General features: G+C 40.1%; 1 protein-coding gene across 9 annotated transcripts in view; it reads right to left on the bottom strand.

Annotated features, from left to right (window-relative positions):
• The window catches only part of LOC115937903 (uncharacterized), a 176,446-nt gene extending 158,587 nt beyond the window's left edge, over positions 1 to 17,859 (bottom strand). For 4 of the 9 annotated variants that reach the window (XR_014138692.1, XM_081798610.1, XM_081798609.1 and 1 more), the window contains exons 1-3: positions 17,455 to 17,696; positions 13,740 to 13,870; positions 10,750 to 10,854 (exon numbers count right to left, since the gene is read on the bottom strand). Coding sequence is in view for 5 of the 9 variants with exons in the window: in XM_081798610.1 (XP_081654736.1) it covers positions 10,750 to 10,854; positions 13,740 to 13,870; positions 17,455 to 17,641 (423 nt within the window). In the remaining 4 variants the exon portion in view is untranslated. Of the gene's footprint in view, positions 1 to 10,284; positions 10,634 to 10,749; positions 10,855 to 13,739; positions 14,272 to 17,454 lie in introns of those variants that run through there. The other 5 variants (XM_081798611.1, XM_081798613.1, XM_081798614.1 and 2 more) reach the window with 5 other exon arrangements.
• Between the last annotated feature and the right edge of the window lie 1,112 nt (positions 17,860 to 18,971).

Here is an 18,971-nt window from a genome sequence, read left to right as displayed (position 1 = left end):
AAGTGGGATTTATTCCTGGGCTGCAGGGGTGGTTCAACATCCACAAATCAATCAACGTGATACACCACATTAATAAAATAAAGGATAAAAACCATATGATCCTCTCAATAGATGCAAAAAAAGCATTTGACAAAATACAACATCCTTTGATAAAAACCCTCAAGAAAGTAGGGCTAGAAGAAACATATCTCAATGTCATAAAGGCCATATATAAAAGACCCACAGCTATTATCATCCTCAATGGGAAAAAACTGAGAGCTTTTCCCCAAAGGTCAGGAACACAACAGGGATGTCCACTCTCACCACTGTTGTTCAACATAGTACTAGAAGTCCTAGCCTCAGCAATCAGACAACTAAAAGAAATAAAAGGCATCCAAATCGGCAAGGGAGAAGTCAAACTTTCAGGATTTACAGATGACATGATATTCTATGTAGAAAACCCGAAAGACTTCACCAAACAATTGCTAGAACTGCTACAGGAATTCGGCAAAGTCACAGGATATAAAATCAATGCCCAGAAGTCTGCTGCATTTCTATAAACCAATAATGAAGCAGCAGAAAGAGAAATCAAGGATGGCTGTGTAATATTCCATTGTATATATATATTTATACCGCATCTTCTTTATCCATTCATCTGTAAATAGGTATCTGGGCTCTTTCTTTGTTCGGCTATTGTGGACACTGCTGCTATAAACACTGGGGTGCATCTGCCATTAAAAAAATGAAATCTGGCCATTTGCAACGATGTGGATGGAACTAGAGGGTATTATGCTAAGTCAAATAAGTCAATCAGAGAAAGACAATTATCATATGATCTCACTGATATGCGGAATTTAAGAAACAGGCAGAGGCTCATAGGGGAAGAGAGAAAAATTACGAAACAAGATGAAACCAGAGAGGGTGACAAACCATAAGAGACTCTTAATCTTGGGAAACAAACTGAGGATTGCTGGAGGGGAGGGAGGTAGGGGATGAGGTGGCTGGGAGATGGACATTGGGGAGGGTATGTATTGTGGTGAGCACTGGGTGTTATGTAAGACTAAGGAATCACAGACCTGTACCCCTGAAACAAATTTTTTTAAAAAGGAGCTATAAAAGAGGAAAATAAACTTTACAAAAAAAGAGCGAAATCAAGGAATCGATCCCATTTACAAATGCACCAAAAACCATAAGATAACTAGGAATAAACCTAACCAAAGAGATAAAAGATTTGTACTCTGAAAACTACAGATCATTTATGAAAGAAATTGAGGAAGACACAAAGAAGTGGAAAAACATTCCATGTTCATGGATTGGAAGAAAAAAGATTGTTAAAATGTCTATACTACCCAAAGCAATCTACACATTCAATGCAATCCCTATCAAAATAACACCAGCACAGAACTAGATCAAAGAATTCTAAAATTTGTATGGAACCAGAAAAGACCCCCAAATAGCCAAAGTAATGTTGAAAAAGAAAACCAAAGCTGGAGGCATCACAATTCCTGGACCTCAAGCTGTATTACAAAGCTGTAATCATCAAGATACCGGCACGAAAACAGACACATAGATCAATGGAGCAGAACAGAGAACCCAGAATTGGAGCTTCAATTATATGGTCAACTAATCTTCGACAAAGCAGGAAAGAATATCCAATGGAAAAAAGACAATTTCTTAATGGCCTCATTTTAACTGATTACCCCTGAAATAAGATTACCTCCTCCAAATATGAGATCACGTTCTGAGGTACTGAGAGTTAGGACTTCAAAATATGAATTTTCAAGTGACGTAATTCAAACCATAACAATCACTAATGAAAAGAGTTACCATTTATTGGGCAACTATCATGTGTCAAACACAAGATAAACTCTGACTCTTAAAAACCCAGAGCAAATCTTAAGGTATCCACTAAGAAAACAGATTCAGGGAGTCATAGTGACTTGCCCAAGATTATACAGCTAATCATCAGTGCAGCCAAGATTTGGATCAGGACATTCTGACTCCAAACCCATGCTCTTTTGATGCCACATAATTATATCCTTTTTAGTTGGTTCCTAACTTGCCAGTGACTTGGGATCATTTCTGTGAAGATACAAGGGCTTATCTAATCTCTGTGGCCCCCTCCGCAACTCCTCTGCACGGAAAGGGGTTGGTGCTGTTCACATAGAGATCCACGGGGACTCTAGAAAATCACAAGCTAGCAGAGCAGGAAGAAACTTCTGGTGTCATCCAGTCCATCCCCTCTTTTACAGATAAAGAATGAGCTACTTACACAAGATCACACAGGCAGAGAACGGTCTTGAATCTGCTCTCTACCCAACACTGGCCTTACTGGAAGAAACTGTGAACTTTGCTGGCTGATCTCATTTATTCAGCAAATTGTCTTAACAGACTTGAGCCATTTATATAAAATCATGAGATTAGTCACTCTTAATCAAATAGTCTGACACAGTATGAAACAGCCAAGGATAGGTCTGTCATGCAAACATCCCGCAGCTTTAATTACCAAATGGCCAGCCCCTCACATTTATCACAAGAAGTATTAAACTTCTTATATAACTTATTTTCTATGCCAATACTTTGAATAGTAAGAAATCAGGAAAAAGGTAATCTGTTCTTGTCACAGGAATTATTATACAAAAAAGGAAAAATGCATCAAATTTCCACATCCATTCTCCAGACTGAAAGCATGGTGTTCCTCTGCAATAGCATCCGTCTTCCCTCAATCACCAGCTCTAGGGCACAACCACCTGGCCAGCACCTGGGGCAAATGTCCTCTGCCATGCTGGCTTCCTCTGTCCCCGAGGACAGCCCGAGTTTCTCAACAACATTAATCAGGCAGAACGTCAGGAGAACTGAGACAGAAACTCGACTGTAGGCTGGTATGACAGGTATGATTCCAGGAACACAGTTAAAGATCTAGCAGCTCCAGACCCAACTCTGCCTATCAGAAACAGGACAGCCTCGGGCAGATTCCTTTAGCCTTTGAAAACCCAATTTCCTCATCTTTAAAATAAGAGAAATAGTTGCCTGCATCACAGGTTGTGAAGATTAAACAACACGACTGTTAAAATAAACAGCACAACACTTGTGGTGAATATAACATAATGTGTCAACTCGACAAATCACTATGTTGTACACCTAAAGCTAATGTAACCTCGTGTGGCAACTATACTCAAAAAAATAAATTTAATAAAAATAAATTTAAAAATGAAATGCACAGCACAGTGGCTGGCACATAGTAGGGGCTTAAATACTTTTTTTTAATTGAAACGGTATGGCAAATAATGTTCTTCCATCTAAAACTGATCTGGAGTAATCTGTTCCTTCCCTAATTCATATATAAATAAGGAAGACATTGGGAGTATCACAAGCCCTAGCATGACCAATCTCTGTTCTAATGCTGCCACCTGCTGCTGGAGAGCCGGCATCCCATGCTGCTATTTCCTGGGGATGCACTGAAACATGAGGGACCATATGGGGTACATCTCTATACCATCCCTCCCCAGCACACTTATCTCCGTTGCCATCATTCAGATCTGAAACGTGGGCATACCTGACTTATCGGGTCCTGGGGTTACAGCCATATTTCCATGACAGGAGGGACTTTTCAGACAGAGGATGACATTTTCCTAGTAGGTCACACATTTCCAGCATTAGGAACATTAGGACAGCCAAGAGCTGACCTGCACCAGAAGTCAAAAATAGTATGCAGCCTGCAGACACGTTTCACTGAACCTAGATAATGTTGGCCCACACTGTGGTTCATAAAATTCAAATTAACCACCAATGCTTAAATATCAGGTTTCACCTTAAAATGTGGATTTTCAGATTATTTTCTCTCTAAATCCCAATCACAAAGACTTGCACAGAATAAGATGGCTAAATAGAGTAAGAATGATTTATACCCTCATGTAATAATAATAATTAGTAACTACCAAGCAAATCATACTTGTTAAAAATAAGGCCAAAAAGAAAATTCACAATAACATAAGTAAGTTATAGTCAGTCCAGCTAGATAGGAAGAAAATGCTAATTATCGGGTCTTTGTCAAAAAATGTTGATGGAGGGGCGCCTGGGTGCTCAGTCGTTAAGCATCTGCCTTCGGCTCAGGTCATGATCCCAGGGTCCTGGGATCGAGCCCCGCATCGGGCTCCCTGCTCAGCGGGAAGCCTGCTTCTGCCTCTCTCACTCCCCCTGCCTGTGTTCCCTCTCTTGCTGTGTCTCTCCCTGACAAATAAATAAATAAAATCTTAAAAAAAAAAAAAAAAGTTGATGGAAAAAATTCACCTTAATAAAAATTTTTCAGTAAAATAAAAATTTTAATTGGAAAAAATAAGTAAATGTGTTGTATAGGAAATTATTGAAAAATTACATTGGCTTAACTATCTGCCCTCTCTCCAATACCACAGAAAACCCATGTTGATAGCCTAGTATGCTTCTATATATTTCTGTATATTTCTCCATATTATAATCTCACATAGTCATATTCACATTGCCAAAGGCTTTTCATTCTTTGTCTTATAAAAACCGAATCATATTATATATATTTCCTGGCATCTTGTTTTTCTCATTTAACAATATATTTAAGGGTGCCTGGGTGGCTCAGTTGGTTAAGCGACTGCCTTCGGCTCAGGTCATGATCCTGGAGTCCCAGTATCGAGTCCTGCATCGGGCTCCCTGCTCAGCAGGGAGTCTGCTTCTCCCTCTGACCTTCCCCCTTCTTGTGCTCTCTTTCCCTCATTCTCTCTCAAATAAATAAAAATCTTTAATAAAAATATATATATATATTTAAAAGATCCTTCCAACAATGAATTGTGGATCACTACATCAAAAACTGATGTATGGTGACTTAACATAACATAATAAAATAAAATTTAAAAAATAATAATAATAATAATAAATAAATAAATAATCCTTTCAAATCAGACTGGGTTCATTTGTATTAAAAAAAATCAATGAGTGGTGCCTGGGTGGCTCAGTTGGTTGAGCTTCTGACTCTTGATTTTGGCTCAGGTCATGATCTCAGGGTCCTGGGATCCAACCCCAATTCAGGCTCCCCACTCATCGGGGAGTCTGCTTGTCTCCCTCTCCCTCTGCCCATCCCTCTGCTCAAGCTTTCTCTCTCTCTTAAATAAATAAATATCTAGGGGAAAAAAGTCAATGAGAGGAATTGCCAAGTTGAAGGAAAAATATATTTTTATTTTTAAAAGGAGTTGCCAGATTACTTTGCAGAAGGACTGAAATAATTCACCTTTCCTTTGGCAAAGTATGCAAGTACCTCTTTCTCCATAACCCACCAGCAGTCATCATCACTGCTTCTTTCCACCAGTCTGGTAGAGGTAAGGATTAATCTCATTATTACTTTAATTTGCATTTCTCTAATTTCTAATGAATTTGGGCACCTTTTCATATGTTTGCTGGCAAAAAGCTTTGCTCTTCCACAAAATGCCTGTTTATATGACTTGGCCATTTTTTACTGGGTAGTTTGTCTTTTGCTTCCATTTGTAAGAGTTCTTGGTATATTTTCATTACAAATTATATATCTATCATCTGCATGACAATCATTTTTTTCCAAATCAGTCATTTGTCTATTGACTCTGCTGATGAACTTTGCCATACAGAAGTGTGAATTTTTATATAAATAAGTATGATTAAACTTCTGGTTAAAGGGGTATTTCCCCAGCATTCCCAATTCTTAGGAAATCTGGGCATGCAGCCTCCCAGATTATCTTGCAAGAAATTATTGTATAATTTTTTATATTTAGTCCTTATACTTAATTTTTTTGAATAAATGTAAGACAAGGGTCCAAGTTTTTCTTCTAAATAGATAGCCAGTTTTGCCAGGACCATTCATTATAGAATATATCCTTTCCCACTGAGCTAAACTACCAACTTTCTAATGTAGAAGATGTTTATTTAGTCCAGGATCTATCTCCAGAATCTTTATTCTGTTTTACTGATCTAGTTCCCTATTCTTATGTCAATGTAATATTTAATTTATCGTATGCTCTGACATCTTATAAACCCTCTCTCACTAGTCTTCTTATATTTTTCTGAGCCATCTTTGGGCATTGATGCTTCTGTATTCTCCCCATCCCAAACCCACTGGGATCCTAATAAGAATCACATTAACTCTACATATTAATTTTAGAAGAACTGACCATTTTAACTTGTCTTCCCATCCAAAAACATGGTGTTTTTATTTGCTTATATCTTGTTTTATGACCTGCTATTAAGACATATAACTCCTAATGATTTATTTTTTCCATATTAAATTTATTCCTGTTTTATAATTTTGTTGTTATTAAGCAGTTGCTAGCATTTCCATTTGTAGCTCTTTATTTTTGTAGGTAAAAACTGCTGATATTAATATATTTATCAGGGGAGGCAGAGGAAGGGGAAGAAGCAGACTCTCCACGGAGCAGGGAACCCGATGTGGGGCTCGATCCCAGGACCCTGGGATCATGACCTGAACTGAAGGCAGACGCTTAACCGCCTGAGCCACCCAGGTGCCCTGGCTTCCTGGATTTTCCATGCATATAGTCATATAGCCAGAAAAAGAGCTTATTTTTTTCAGTATTTTTTTTACCAATTATTTTACTTATTCATTATATTTGCACAAATCTCCAAGACAATGTTAAATAATAATGTCGAGGATAGGCATTTTGTCTAGTTCTTGCTTTGAATTAAACCCAATGGTTTTACTATTTTACCATTTAGGATAATATTTGCTGTTCATTTTGGTAGATAATCTTTATTTTGGGGGGAAGTTTTTCTTAGGGATAGTCCCTAATTTAATCAGATGTCTTTCAAACTGGTATGCTGATATATTTTCCCCCTGTAATTTATTGATGAATGGATCACGTTGATAGGTTTCCAGTAGTTGTATTCTTGAAATAAACTATACTTGTTTTACTACTCCTAAATACATTATTAGAATCTATTTGTTAATGTTTTATTTAGAAATATTGCACCTATATTAATATGTGATCACTGTCTATGACCTAATTATAAATTTAAACTGTCCTTTAAAAATGAGAAAAACAATTGTGACTCTGTCTGGGCCTGTTGTCTTCTTCAATCATAGCCTTTTAATCACCTTTCCAACATGTTGTATAGTAACTAGTACATTCATATTTTCCACATCGGCTTATTCCCTTGGGGGATTTATATTTTGGGGGGAAATCAACCCTTTTTTTTCCTGTTTTCAAACATACTGCCATAGAGGTACATGTAGTATTCCTTACAATTAGTTTAATCTCTGTCATTTCAATTTTATATACTTTCTGTTCTCCCTGTTTTTTCTTTAATCATAGAACCAGGGTTTGAACTCTAGTCTTTCTGTTTCCAGCCCCAGGGCTCATGACCTTGTTCCATACTATATACCCTTAAGGTTAATTTAGGCTGAATTTATAAATGTAAATTATTTTGACTGATTTGATTGAAGAGATTAGTCAACTGCAGAAATCAGATTTGTATGAAGTTTAAATTATCCTAATTTTTCCTTAAAATAGCTATCTTGGCACAAATAGAATCAGCAATAATATATGCATGCTTGGCAAAATCTTGGGAGAATTTGAATTGTCTTCAATTAGCAAGCAGACCTCTTGTTTTCCCTCATTCTAAAACTGGTTTTTAACCAGCACCAATAATTTCTATGGAAGAAAGCAAAATCCTCTTTATTTAAGACTATAAATGTTATTTAATTCTTGAAAATGGTATTCAAACTAACATGAGATTTCTTTCAGTTTAATAAAATACTACCTAATTAGGAAGAAGCTTTACTATTATCTCTAGGGATATATTAATATCATTAAAAGAACATATGGTTGAGATAGTTATATGTACATTTATAATTTTGTTCCCTTCTGAATATGAAACACTAATTAAGATTATTACTATCTTTAAAGCTTTTCCTCAAAGGAAATGTTCTTCATTCTAAGCTACATATCTTCCTTTCAAAAAAAAAATTTTTTTTAAGAAATCCTGAAATTCTACAGAGATACACTCTGGTTGTATCCAAAGGAGGACTCCCTTTCTCCCTCCCTCATTATATTTCTATAGTACAATATCAATCAGGGCTGCTTGCATGTGTTGCTTTCTTTCTCTCTTGATGACAATTTCTTAACAACTGTTTTTTTTTCATGAGAAAACTGGAGAGATAAACCAATTCTCCATATAATTGAGGCAAAAACAAAAGAAAAGAGCATAGGGCCTGACAGAAGGGTACAGAAAAGACCATCCTCTGGACTTAGATATAGACTCAGACTATTATTCATCCATCCATCTTGCTTTCTCCTCATTTTAAACATCTTCTCTGCCCTCATGGTCAGTATACTTCAATTTGTCCCATGTTCCTCTGTTTTACTTCCATCTTAGAATTCCACTTTCTTATTTTCTTGCTGTATGTATAATCTGATCTGTGCCTAAACGATTCTTCCATCTCCCTTCCTTGTTATGAGTTTAATTGCATACCAACAAAATTCATATGTTGAAGTCCTAACCCCAGTACCTCAGTATGTGACATTATTTGGAAATTTGGAAATAGGGCCGTTGCAGATAAAATTAGTTAAGATGAAGTCATACTGGAGTAGGGAGGGCCCCCAATCCAATATGACTGGTGTCCTTATTATGAAGAGGAAATCTGGCACAGACAAACACACAAGGAGAGTGCCATGTGATTTACAAAGGCAGGGATCAGAACATGCCAAGGAATGCCAAGATGGCCAGCAAACCACCATAAGCTAGGGGAGAGGCATGGAACATATTCATCCTCATACTCTCTGAAGGAACCAACTCTGCTGACACCTCGATTTCAGACTCCTAGCCTCCAGAAGTGTGAGACAATACCTGCCTGCTATTTAAACCACCCAATCTGTGGTACTTTGTTATGGAAGCCCTAACAAACTAACATATTCCCCAAATGTAATGGTATTTGATCTACACTCATCCACATTAACTTATCACTTTAACTGATAACAGTGGTCACCACGTCCTTGTAAAATTCTCTCCTAACACTGCAAAACTATAGTCTGTTGATCCTCTTCTGTTGATTTTCTTACCTTCTCTGATTTCTCTTCCTCCAACCCTCCAAAATGTCAGTACCCCCAGGTTGCTGTCCACAGTCATTTCTATTATTAGTGGTAATACATTTTTTGAAATAATTCGCTTTTATTGAGCATATGCCAGACATCATCCTAAATATTTTACATATACCATCTTACTGAATTCTCACATCCACTCTGAGAAAAACGCTATTTTCTATCCCATTTTGTAGATGAGGAAACTGAGGCTTAGAAAGGTTCGGTAACTTGCCCACAGCCACAAACAGTATGTGGCAGAGCTGAAATTCAAACTCAGGTCTGTCTGACTCCTGAACACAGACTCACTCCCATATTGTCTCTCACTCTTTCTCCACAGAGAACAGATCTCTCTCTACCTGGCCTCTGAAACCTTACAGAATTCTGCCTGTATTGTGTATCTCCAGAGCCATTTCCCCTCCCATACTCCAAGTCTGAATTTCCACCTTGAACTCCTCTTGTCCAAAACTGCACCCCTCACATATCCCTCCACATATGCTTTGCCTTCTGCACCCCCTGTTGATTCCACAATCTCCTGCCACCCATGCTTATAAACATCATAGCATTTTTTTTTTTAAAGATTTTATTTATTCATAAGAGATAGAGAGAGGCAGAGGGAGAAGCGGGCTCCCTACTCAGGGAGCCTGATGTGGGACTCGATCCCAGGACCCTGGGATCATGACCTGAGCCGAAGGCAGAAGCTTAACCATCTGAGCCACCCAGGCGCCCACATCATAGCATTTTTGATTCTCTCTGCCCCTGACCCCTTTTTATAATCAGTTTATAATCAAATTGTGTTAATTTTACTCCAGAACTAAGTTGCCCACTTGTAGTAATGCTACACTCTTCAAAGCCCCTTTCCTGCCTGAACCATCCCCAAATCGCCTCTGAACTCGCTTTATTGTCTATTTCTATTCATCTTGAATCATTACCACTTCCCACCCTCTATTCCAGTGATTGGTCTACATGTCTTATATCCCCCACCAAACTATGAGCTCCTACAGGGTAGGAACTGTGATTCATCTCAGAATTTGCCACAGCACTTACACAATATCTAGCACATGGTAGGTGCTTAGCAGGTATTGACTGGCTTAATTTGTAAAGTCTCTAAGTAAATTAATGTATTAGCCAAAGTGACTATTAGACCATTTGAAATCCACAGAGCTCAGAGCAGCAAAACCTTGAAAGTAGATTCAAATCACCAAAATCGCCAGGAGATCTGATTCACCTGAGTCCCATTCTGATCCTGTCAAAGGTTGTCATTATGCACAGCAATCCTGCTTTTTTGTTCCTGTGGAACACTCCAGGCTAAACCATCCACTGGCACCAAAGCCCTTTTCTCCTCACTCCCACCACACCCTGGAAGGTCAGAATATGTCATTATCCTTCATGTTTCAGTCTACAAGATGCTGGGTAGGTGCCTAGACCCCTTTGCAGTGATAATAACTCTTGCCAAAGTACTTTGAACTTGGCAGGTCCCATTCACCCTGTTGTTATGAGCATTCCCATGCCCAGAGGCCACCACTAGGAGGCTCCAGCATGTCCCTGAAGCCAGGCTGTTCAGCAAGTCTCTGGGAATGATTGGAGAAAAACTTCAAAGTCCTCATTCCAATCTCCAGATAGGGGAATGCAATCAGGGCATCATTGCAGCAGTGCTCCAGATAGGGCAATCCCAATGACCACTCACCTGAGTATATAGCCAGAGGGTGTCCCAGGGCCTGATGAGGAACAGGTGTTTATCTTGTCCCTGCATATTGAAGATTCCTGTGGCAGTTATGTGGATGGCCCCTGCCTGCAAAACAAAAGAGAAGGATAAGACCTAATCATCTCACAAAGGGAAGAGGGGCTTTGAAGAGTGTAGCATTACTCTTTTTTTTTTTTTTTTTGGCATTGGTCAACTCACTATGCATAGACTGTCTCGGTGCTACTGTTCAGTGTGCATGGCACAAACACATATAACCAAGTACCCCCTTCTAAAATGCTCTACACTGATTGCAGCCATTGAATTTTTACATATATCAAAGGGATCAAAGATTCTGTGTATAAATAGAAATCCAGACATATGAAGTATTTCGATCTTGGAATGACTGTAAAGAAAAAGGCAAGATCTACAACTTTATTTCTTTCACCAGCTTGATTTCAAATGAGGTATGACAACTAAAGTCATTTGCCCATTTTTGTAAATTAATAGTTAGCATAATCAGAGAGTTGCTTCTAAATTGTATGAAGAACCAAAAACATCTGGCAAGTAATATATTCTACAAATTGAAAATACTTAAGTCAGTTTTCAGTAAGCTCAGACAAGGAACATTTGCACACGCCTCTAATTGTCTTAGTATTTATACATGCAAACTGAGAAAAATATTGTATTGTGGGAAACATAAAAACAGTATTTTAAAAGTACAAATAACCTTTCAAAAGTTGCACCATATACTATGATGTCATATCTATTCTCACACTGGTCAAAAGTATCTATAAAATATTATACAGCGTGATTTTATTGCAACACAGGAACAATGTACAAATAATATTTAAGATCCCAAGTTCCCAAATAGTATTTGGAGTAATATAAATTTTACTGCTTAAACAACAGCAAAAAAGACTAGGTGATGTAATTGGGAATTTAAGCAATCATCTATTTGCACAAACGTACTCATGTTTCTAAACTGAATGTTTTAGAATAAGCACAGTTTTAATTTAATAGCTAAGGATCAAACTCTAGGTTTTGTTTAAATAAGTATTTCTCATATGGTAAGGAAACCTAAACACAGGCTGTTTACAAGACATCAAAACTTCTGGGGAAAAAATTAATATATGGTCATTTTTACATTTGCCAAAAATCCCTCTTTATAAACCATCAGTGACCAAATTTTTTACTATTCAGCTGTTTCCTATAAATATAGTTCCACTGAGGATAACTACATTTTTTTAAACTTTTTTTTCTGGAAAGGTGCACAGCTAACACTACTATTTTGTATTCTTATTCAAAATGGAAGTCAAATAACATTGCTTTATGTATTTGTTGGTAACTCGATGTTAACATCCCAAGAAATTACTGTTGCCCCACTTCTCCAGCCCATTTTCTTCAATTTACAGCAATAAAAAAATGCTAAAATTCAAATTCACGTATGTATGTATGTGTGCACATGTGTGTGTATCATGCTAAATTTTTTTCTTTTTTTTATTCTTTTTTGAGAAAGAGAGAGATAGCAGGGAGGAAGGGGCAGAAGGAAAGGGAGAGAGAATCTTAAGCAGGCATCAGGCTCCACACCCAGCACAGAGCTGACTCACAGCTTGATCTAATGACCGTGAGATCATGACCTGAGCCGAAATCAAGAGTCAGACGCTTAACGGACTGAGCCACCCAGCCACCCCTGGATTTTTAATTTTCTTAATAGAAAAAAGAACACCGAAACATAAAAACAAAAAACTCTGCTTTAAATTTGGATTTGCTCATATTCCTGTGCAATTTCTAGGCTTAAACTTTTGTCTTGGTTATTTTCACTAACAGCTTTCTAGGAATATTTGTATCATGGTCACTTTTTAAGAAAAATGATTAATTCCATCTTGCCATTAAGTCATGATACCTGAGTCTTCATTATTATCTTCTATAAGGCCCACGGTCTCCAAAACATTTTTAGGAGTCCTGCGTACTCCATCACAAGCATCCAACATGTTACAAAATACACTCAGCCCCTTTTAACCAAATCCTGCTTCCTCCAGTCCAACTCGAATCCAGAGGCTTTCCTCCAAATCTACTTTCTTTCTGAAGAGCAAGGAGGTAGCTATGGCTGAAGAACGCAAGAAATCTGACTGGACCCCTCTTGGGTGCCCACGTGACTTCTGATTCTCTTAAAGGATCTTAAGTTGCTCTGAGTGAGGTGGCTGCACTCTTGAGCTTTTCTCCACTTAAAGATCTCTGCTAAACTTCTGCAGAATCACAAAATGGTGACTCCCTTCTCTACTTCTGCCTTCCCTACTTCCGTCCCTAAAATGTTTGGGACTTGCTAAAGACAAATAACTGCAGTGACTACTATGATAACTGGGGAAAAGTCTCAATTAAAAAAAAAAAAAAAAAGACTTCTGGGGAGCCTGGGTGGCTCAGTCATTTAGAGTCTGCCTTCGGCTCAGGTCATGATCCCGGGGTCCTGGGATTGAGCCCCGTGTCGGGCTCCCGCTCCATGGGGAGCCTGCTTCTCCCTCTCCCACTCCCCCTGCTTGTGTTCCCCCTCTGGCTGTCTGTGTCAAATAAATAAATAAAATCTTAAAAAAAAAAAAAAGTCTTCTGAGTCAGAAATATCTCTTGACTATGATCAAAACTATTGCCTATTTTTCTAGTGCTTGCTGTGCCCGTTTGAGAAACCCGCTTATCTTTCAGACTCTCCACCCAAAATTCATCTTCTGAGTTACATGTTTTCAATTCCAGCACAGATGGACTGGATGACAAAGGAAGCTCTATGCTATGAGGACAGCTGTTTATTTCAGGGATGGCAACTCCTAATACAAGGCCAACAATGATTGCCTTTGTGTGCCCTTTTCTGTTTTTCGGAATCTGCTAGGATCCTACCATCAAAATAGTAGGAAGCAGTTTTAAGATCTTCATTGCAATTCTCTCTAGAAGTACTGGCTATCTGGTGTTCACTGTGTTCATCTTGACAAGCACACATATATACTTACACAGCTCTCTTGGTCTCGTCTTGATTTACTTTCCTGGGGAGAGATGAGGTTTCTGTAAAATCTTTTACAAGTTATGTCTGACAATGGGTCTTGCCGAAGACTTTTTGGATGTGTTTTTCTTGTCTTCTTTCCTTTTTGTCAAATTGACAAGAATAAAGATGAAAGAGAAAAGGCTTGATCCCAATAAGTGTCATCTTTGGTTGGCTTGATATTGCCTACACCCTTTTGTCATGTTTAGAATGTTTGTTTTTAGGAGTTTTATTCTTTCTACAAGACAAGGTATGAAAATACATGAGATGTTTTTCAAAATACTCCAAAATGATGTGTTCTGAATTTTCCTTTATAGCCATCAGAGTTTTTAAACTGGTGCTCATCTGGTTACAACTGATGATACTTAAGACATACAAAAGTAAGCTCAATTCCTCCACATAATAAACATTTAAGTCATCACTATCTGCACACAAACCAACACTAGGTGTTATCTATGGTCATAACTCAAGAAGGTTCATTGGAGACGGGGAGATATAGGTCCCTGAAAAGAAAAAAATTAAGCCACTATATGAGCAAGTCCATAATAGGTGGTAAGACTGAAGATGGTTATATCTAAGAGTAACTATGCAATAAATATTCTTTTAGTAATACTACAGGTAGTACATATGACAATGCTTTGATTTCAATACAAGTAGTATTGGATATGTTTAGCAACACTGTAAGATAATTCAGTGACTTGATGTACGTTAGGTAGAAATGATTACTTTCCTGAGCATGTGCTCCCTAAACAAAGTACAGGCTATGAATTGATTTTTAAGCAGGAAAAAAAGTTTGTTTCCAACTTGCCAATTTAGTGAAGTTTAAAGAAGAGAATATTTCTGTTTGATAAAGTGTATCAAAGAGGTATGTGATGTTTTGAGTAAGAAAGGAGAGGATCAAAGATGAAACTTCAACTGGGGATCGCGCATCTAGAAGAAACATCATTTTAAAACCAGACACATCAAATCACCAAAAATCAAAGATGCCAATTTACAATAGCAGCTGTATTCATCTAATAACATGTCATAAAACCAACAAAGCCATGTTCTGCTGGAAGATACTAGCAAATATCTACATAAAGTTCCCCCTAAGACTAGCATATTATCTAGAATAGTAATTTACACTTGTACACTGTTTCTGCTTTCAAAATGTTTTCACATCCCATATCAATAATTTAATGAAAAAGGATGTTATGTGATGTGCCATATACAGCTGTAATGTAAACTAAGAGGGAAAACATCTGGACCATTAGGCAGTGGTTGCAGGCACGATAGCTTTGTCTTTTGTACATTGTATTATGTCAAGATAAACTCCAGACTATGAAGCTGGGCTCCAATCAAAACAAAATCCAATAAGGCTGACAAAACCACCTAAAAGCCAAGGCAAGAGAAGCACATTGGGTATGTGAATCAAACATCTACCTACTGACCTACACAACAACAGGGAAGGAACAAAAATAGAATGCAGATCTAGATTCCACGGGTTAATTTAAACTGCTTGTCATTTCATCTTTAAATCTGCCACTTTGATCAGGGTTGGCAACAAGGAAATAGAGTGTGGTTTACAGAAAGGACCTAGTAGGAAAGAGAGAAAAAGTTATGCACCAATATACTCACTAAACCACATGGCACTTCTCCGAAGCTAAACATAATGACCCCAGAAAACAAAACTGTGAAGTGGCTAGGCAGTCTTCCTTTAGGAGAGCCCCCTTTCTTGGGCTATTTCTCACCTTGTCTCCTACCTCCCTATTACAATTTATTAGTCCCCCCACCTGACAGTTATACTCCTCAACCCTCCACTCTCAAGCCTTGGAAACAAGAAAAAAGCTTCAGTGTGAGTGGGATGAGGTCAGATATTCTTAACCAAAATTTAACATATAATATCAGATGTCTGGAAGTGACCTTAGAAGTCTCTTTTCCTTAATTTTTCACCCCCTGCATCAATTCTCCTATAATAATCTCCACACATGGAATCCAGTCCGAGTAAACACCTCCTCTGATTGTAAATCAAGGCTTCCTGGGGAGAGCCCATTCCATTTCTGGACTGTTCTAACCATTAAAAGGTTTTCAGTCATGCTAAACAAAATTAGCTCCCTACAGTTTCTCCTCACTTGAGAAATATAAAACAAATCCTTCTCCTCCTGGCAGCCCTTCGCTTTATTTGAAGACATCTGTCACCTCCCCCACTGAGTACCATGTCCCTGCAGTTCAAATATGCCCAACTGCTCTTCATATGACATGATTTATAGACTCCTAACCATCTCACCCATCCTCTCTTGGACATGCTGCAGTTCAATAAAGTCCCTCTTCAAAAGTATGGAAGACAATATTGCAGGGAGTCCTTCTTGCCCAGAATGAAAGAAAATATTGTAGGAATGGCCTAAATAAGGAATGAAAGCCTTTATCGGCCATTAAAATAACTGCCAGCACCAAGGATAGAATGAACAAGAAAAGGGTTTCTATTATTATCAGACTGGGGGGTGGGTGGCAGGAAGGTGGGAAAGAGAATTCGCCATGCTTTTCATTCTGTGATTTTGGAATTAGATTTTACCACACAAATGGGAAGCAGCTGTGTGCAACGCTCTCTGCTAGGGATTTTTGGAAAAACAAATGAGGAAGATACAGCCCTGAAAGCATCCCACAAACCCATCCTCTGCCCCTTATCCCCTCCTCTTCATGCAAATCACAATCACACAGGTCTTTTTGATAAGGCAGGCTTGAAGTACTCATCCATGTCAGAGCACCTGGTTGGGGCTAAAGACCCTCTCAGGAAGATGAGCTTGACCAACCCCAGAAAAGGTGTTAACGTCTGTTCCCTTGGACCACAGAAGTATTTAATATGTTTCCATCACGGGTCCCATTGACACTCTCATCACACCAGCCTAGCTCTTGTACACTGTACCCGCTCTTCCCAGTCTGAGCGCTCTCCCCTCTTCTCAAAACACAGCCTTCTCCTCCTTCGTCGGCCCAGATCCCCTGCTACTACACATGTATTTCCATTCTCCCTGACCCTGAGGTGGACTCCCCCAGTTCCTGCTGACTGGCAGGTCCTGAGCACAGGGCTTGTCTACCTATCAGAGTCCCCAACACCTTGCATTCTCTTTGCCCTCGTCACTGTTTGCAGCCACCAGTAAGGACACACACACTGAGGCTGTTCAGCTATACCAGACTTCTACAGAATCCAGAACCGAAAGCCCTGGAGCTCATTCGTTCTACAGCTGACAAAATGAGGGAAGTCCAGAAAGTTAACTGATCCCTTTGAGGTAACAGAGGGACCCTCGTGATAGCGTGTATACTATCTTGATTTTCCGGCTCAGGGCTCCTTCCGAGGGAGGTCGTTTTTAAAATCTAAACACTTCCTGTTTTGAAGTATCAGCCTGGAAGTGGATGTGACTCTAGCTCGTCCTCTTAATATCGTAAGAAAGTCTGAAAACTCAATGCCCACCACACAGTACAGAAGATAATGTCGCCTCGGTGCTAACTGCCTATCAGAGCTGGTCAGAGCGCTGGTCTCCCACATTCCTCCGGCAGAGGGCGAGGATTCGAAGCGCGGAACTCGGCTGTACTGGATTTTCGCTCCTCAGGGCCTTCCCACGGCCCGGGCTCACACGCCCTAGCACCAGGCCGAAGAGAGGGGTGGGGCAAAGCTGCGGCGACTCGGGCGGCCAGGCCCCGCCCCCGCTTACCCGGCCGGGCCTTCCCCGGAAGAGGGGGGCGCTCTCGCTCCCGAGTGATCCTCGGGGTTCGGACTCCACCCGGGGCGCGCCCGGACCCGCAGGCGGCCTGGGCTCCGTGCCTTCTGCCCGCGTAGGAAGCGGGCCTGGGCAGCAGTCCACGCCGGCAGGGACTGAGCGGAAGCCCGGAGCCCGACATGAACGCGCCGTGTCCCGCACCACGCTCCGGGCCACGCCCCCATCACAGGCCACGCCCCCAGGCCCCCGCCTGCGCGCGCGCCCTCCCTGTTCCCTCTTCACTCGGCGGTCGGGTTCTTCCACCCTTCCGCCCCTCCCCCCTTCCTCCCGGGCCGTGTGCCTCTCTCTCCCCGCACCGCCCCGCACTCCTCAGGGACTGCGCACTTCCGCCCTCCGCTCCCGCTTCCAGGCCCCGCCCAGAGGGGCGCGGAGACCCCACCGTTAAGGCAGTACCCACTGGCAAGAAGTCAGATTCTGTCCTAGATGCTCTCGGTTTGAGCCCCCATGTGGTAAGCATTCGTACCACCTAAGAGTGGACAATTAAATGTAATAATATGGGGCGCCTGGGTGGCTCAGTTGGTTAAGCGACTGCCTTCGGCTCAGGTCATGATCCCGGAGTCCTGGGATCGAGTCCCACATCGGGCTCCCGGCTCGGCGGGGAGCCTGCTTCTCCCTCTGACCCTATCCCCTCTCATGCTGTTTCTCTCTCTCTCTCTCAAATAAATAAATAAAATCTTTAAAAAATAAATAAATAAAAAAAATAAATGTAATAATATGAGCTGACAGAGAACGTAGTAAGTGCCAGGATTTGTTCCAAGTAAGTTACCAGTATTGTGCCCATTTTACAAATTGGAAGACTGAGGTACAGGTTGATTAAAAAGTTTAAGACTGATGGATAAATGGGAAAGTGGCCATCCATACAATGGAATATTAGTGAGCAGTAAAAAGGAGCCAACTGCTGATATGTTCCAGAACTTGGATGAATCCCAAAAACATCATGCTAAGAGAAAGAACCCAGACACAAAAGAAAACACGTAATTCCATGCACATGAAATTCTAGACAAGGCAAATCAATAGCGACAATAAGCAGACCAGTGGTTGCCTGGGGCCAGAGATGGGGCAGGAAGGAACTTTTGGGGGTGATGGATATGTTCCAAAACTTTATTGTGATGGTGGTTGCACAGCTGTGTACACTTACCCAAATGTATCAAGCTGTACGCTTCAAATGGGTGGTCTTTGTGGTATGTAAAATGTACCTCAAAACACTGCAAAAAAAAAAAGAGAGAAGGAAGAAAGAGGGACAAAAAAAGAACTCTGGATAACACCAAGGATAGAGAGGAAACAGGAAAGGTGGAGAGAAGTAGGAGAGATGTGAGAAGTAAGAGAGATGGCACCGAAGCCAAGTGGAGAGACTAGTGCCAGGTGCGTTGTGGATGCCAAATAAATTCTTGTTGAATGACTAAATGAGCAGCGTCTACAGGGAGGAAGTGGTCAACATGCCACAGAGAGGT

The sequence above is a fragment of the Leptonychotes weddellii genome, chromosome 11 (assembly GCF_054177405.1).
Source record: "Leptonychotes weddellii isolate Sample4059 chromosome 11, ASM5417740v2, whole genome shotgun sequence".
NCBI lineage: Eukaryota > Metazoa > Chordata > Mammalia > Carnivora > Phocidae > Leptonychotes > Leptonychotes weddellii.
This window is presented reverse-complemented; position numbering and strand designations above follow the sequence as displayed.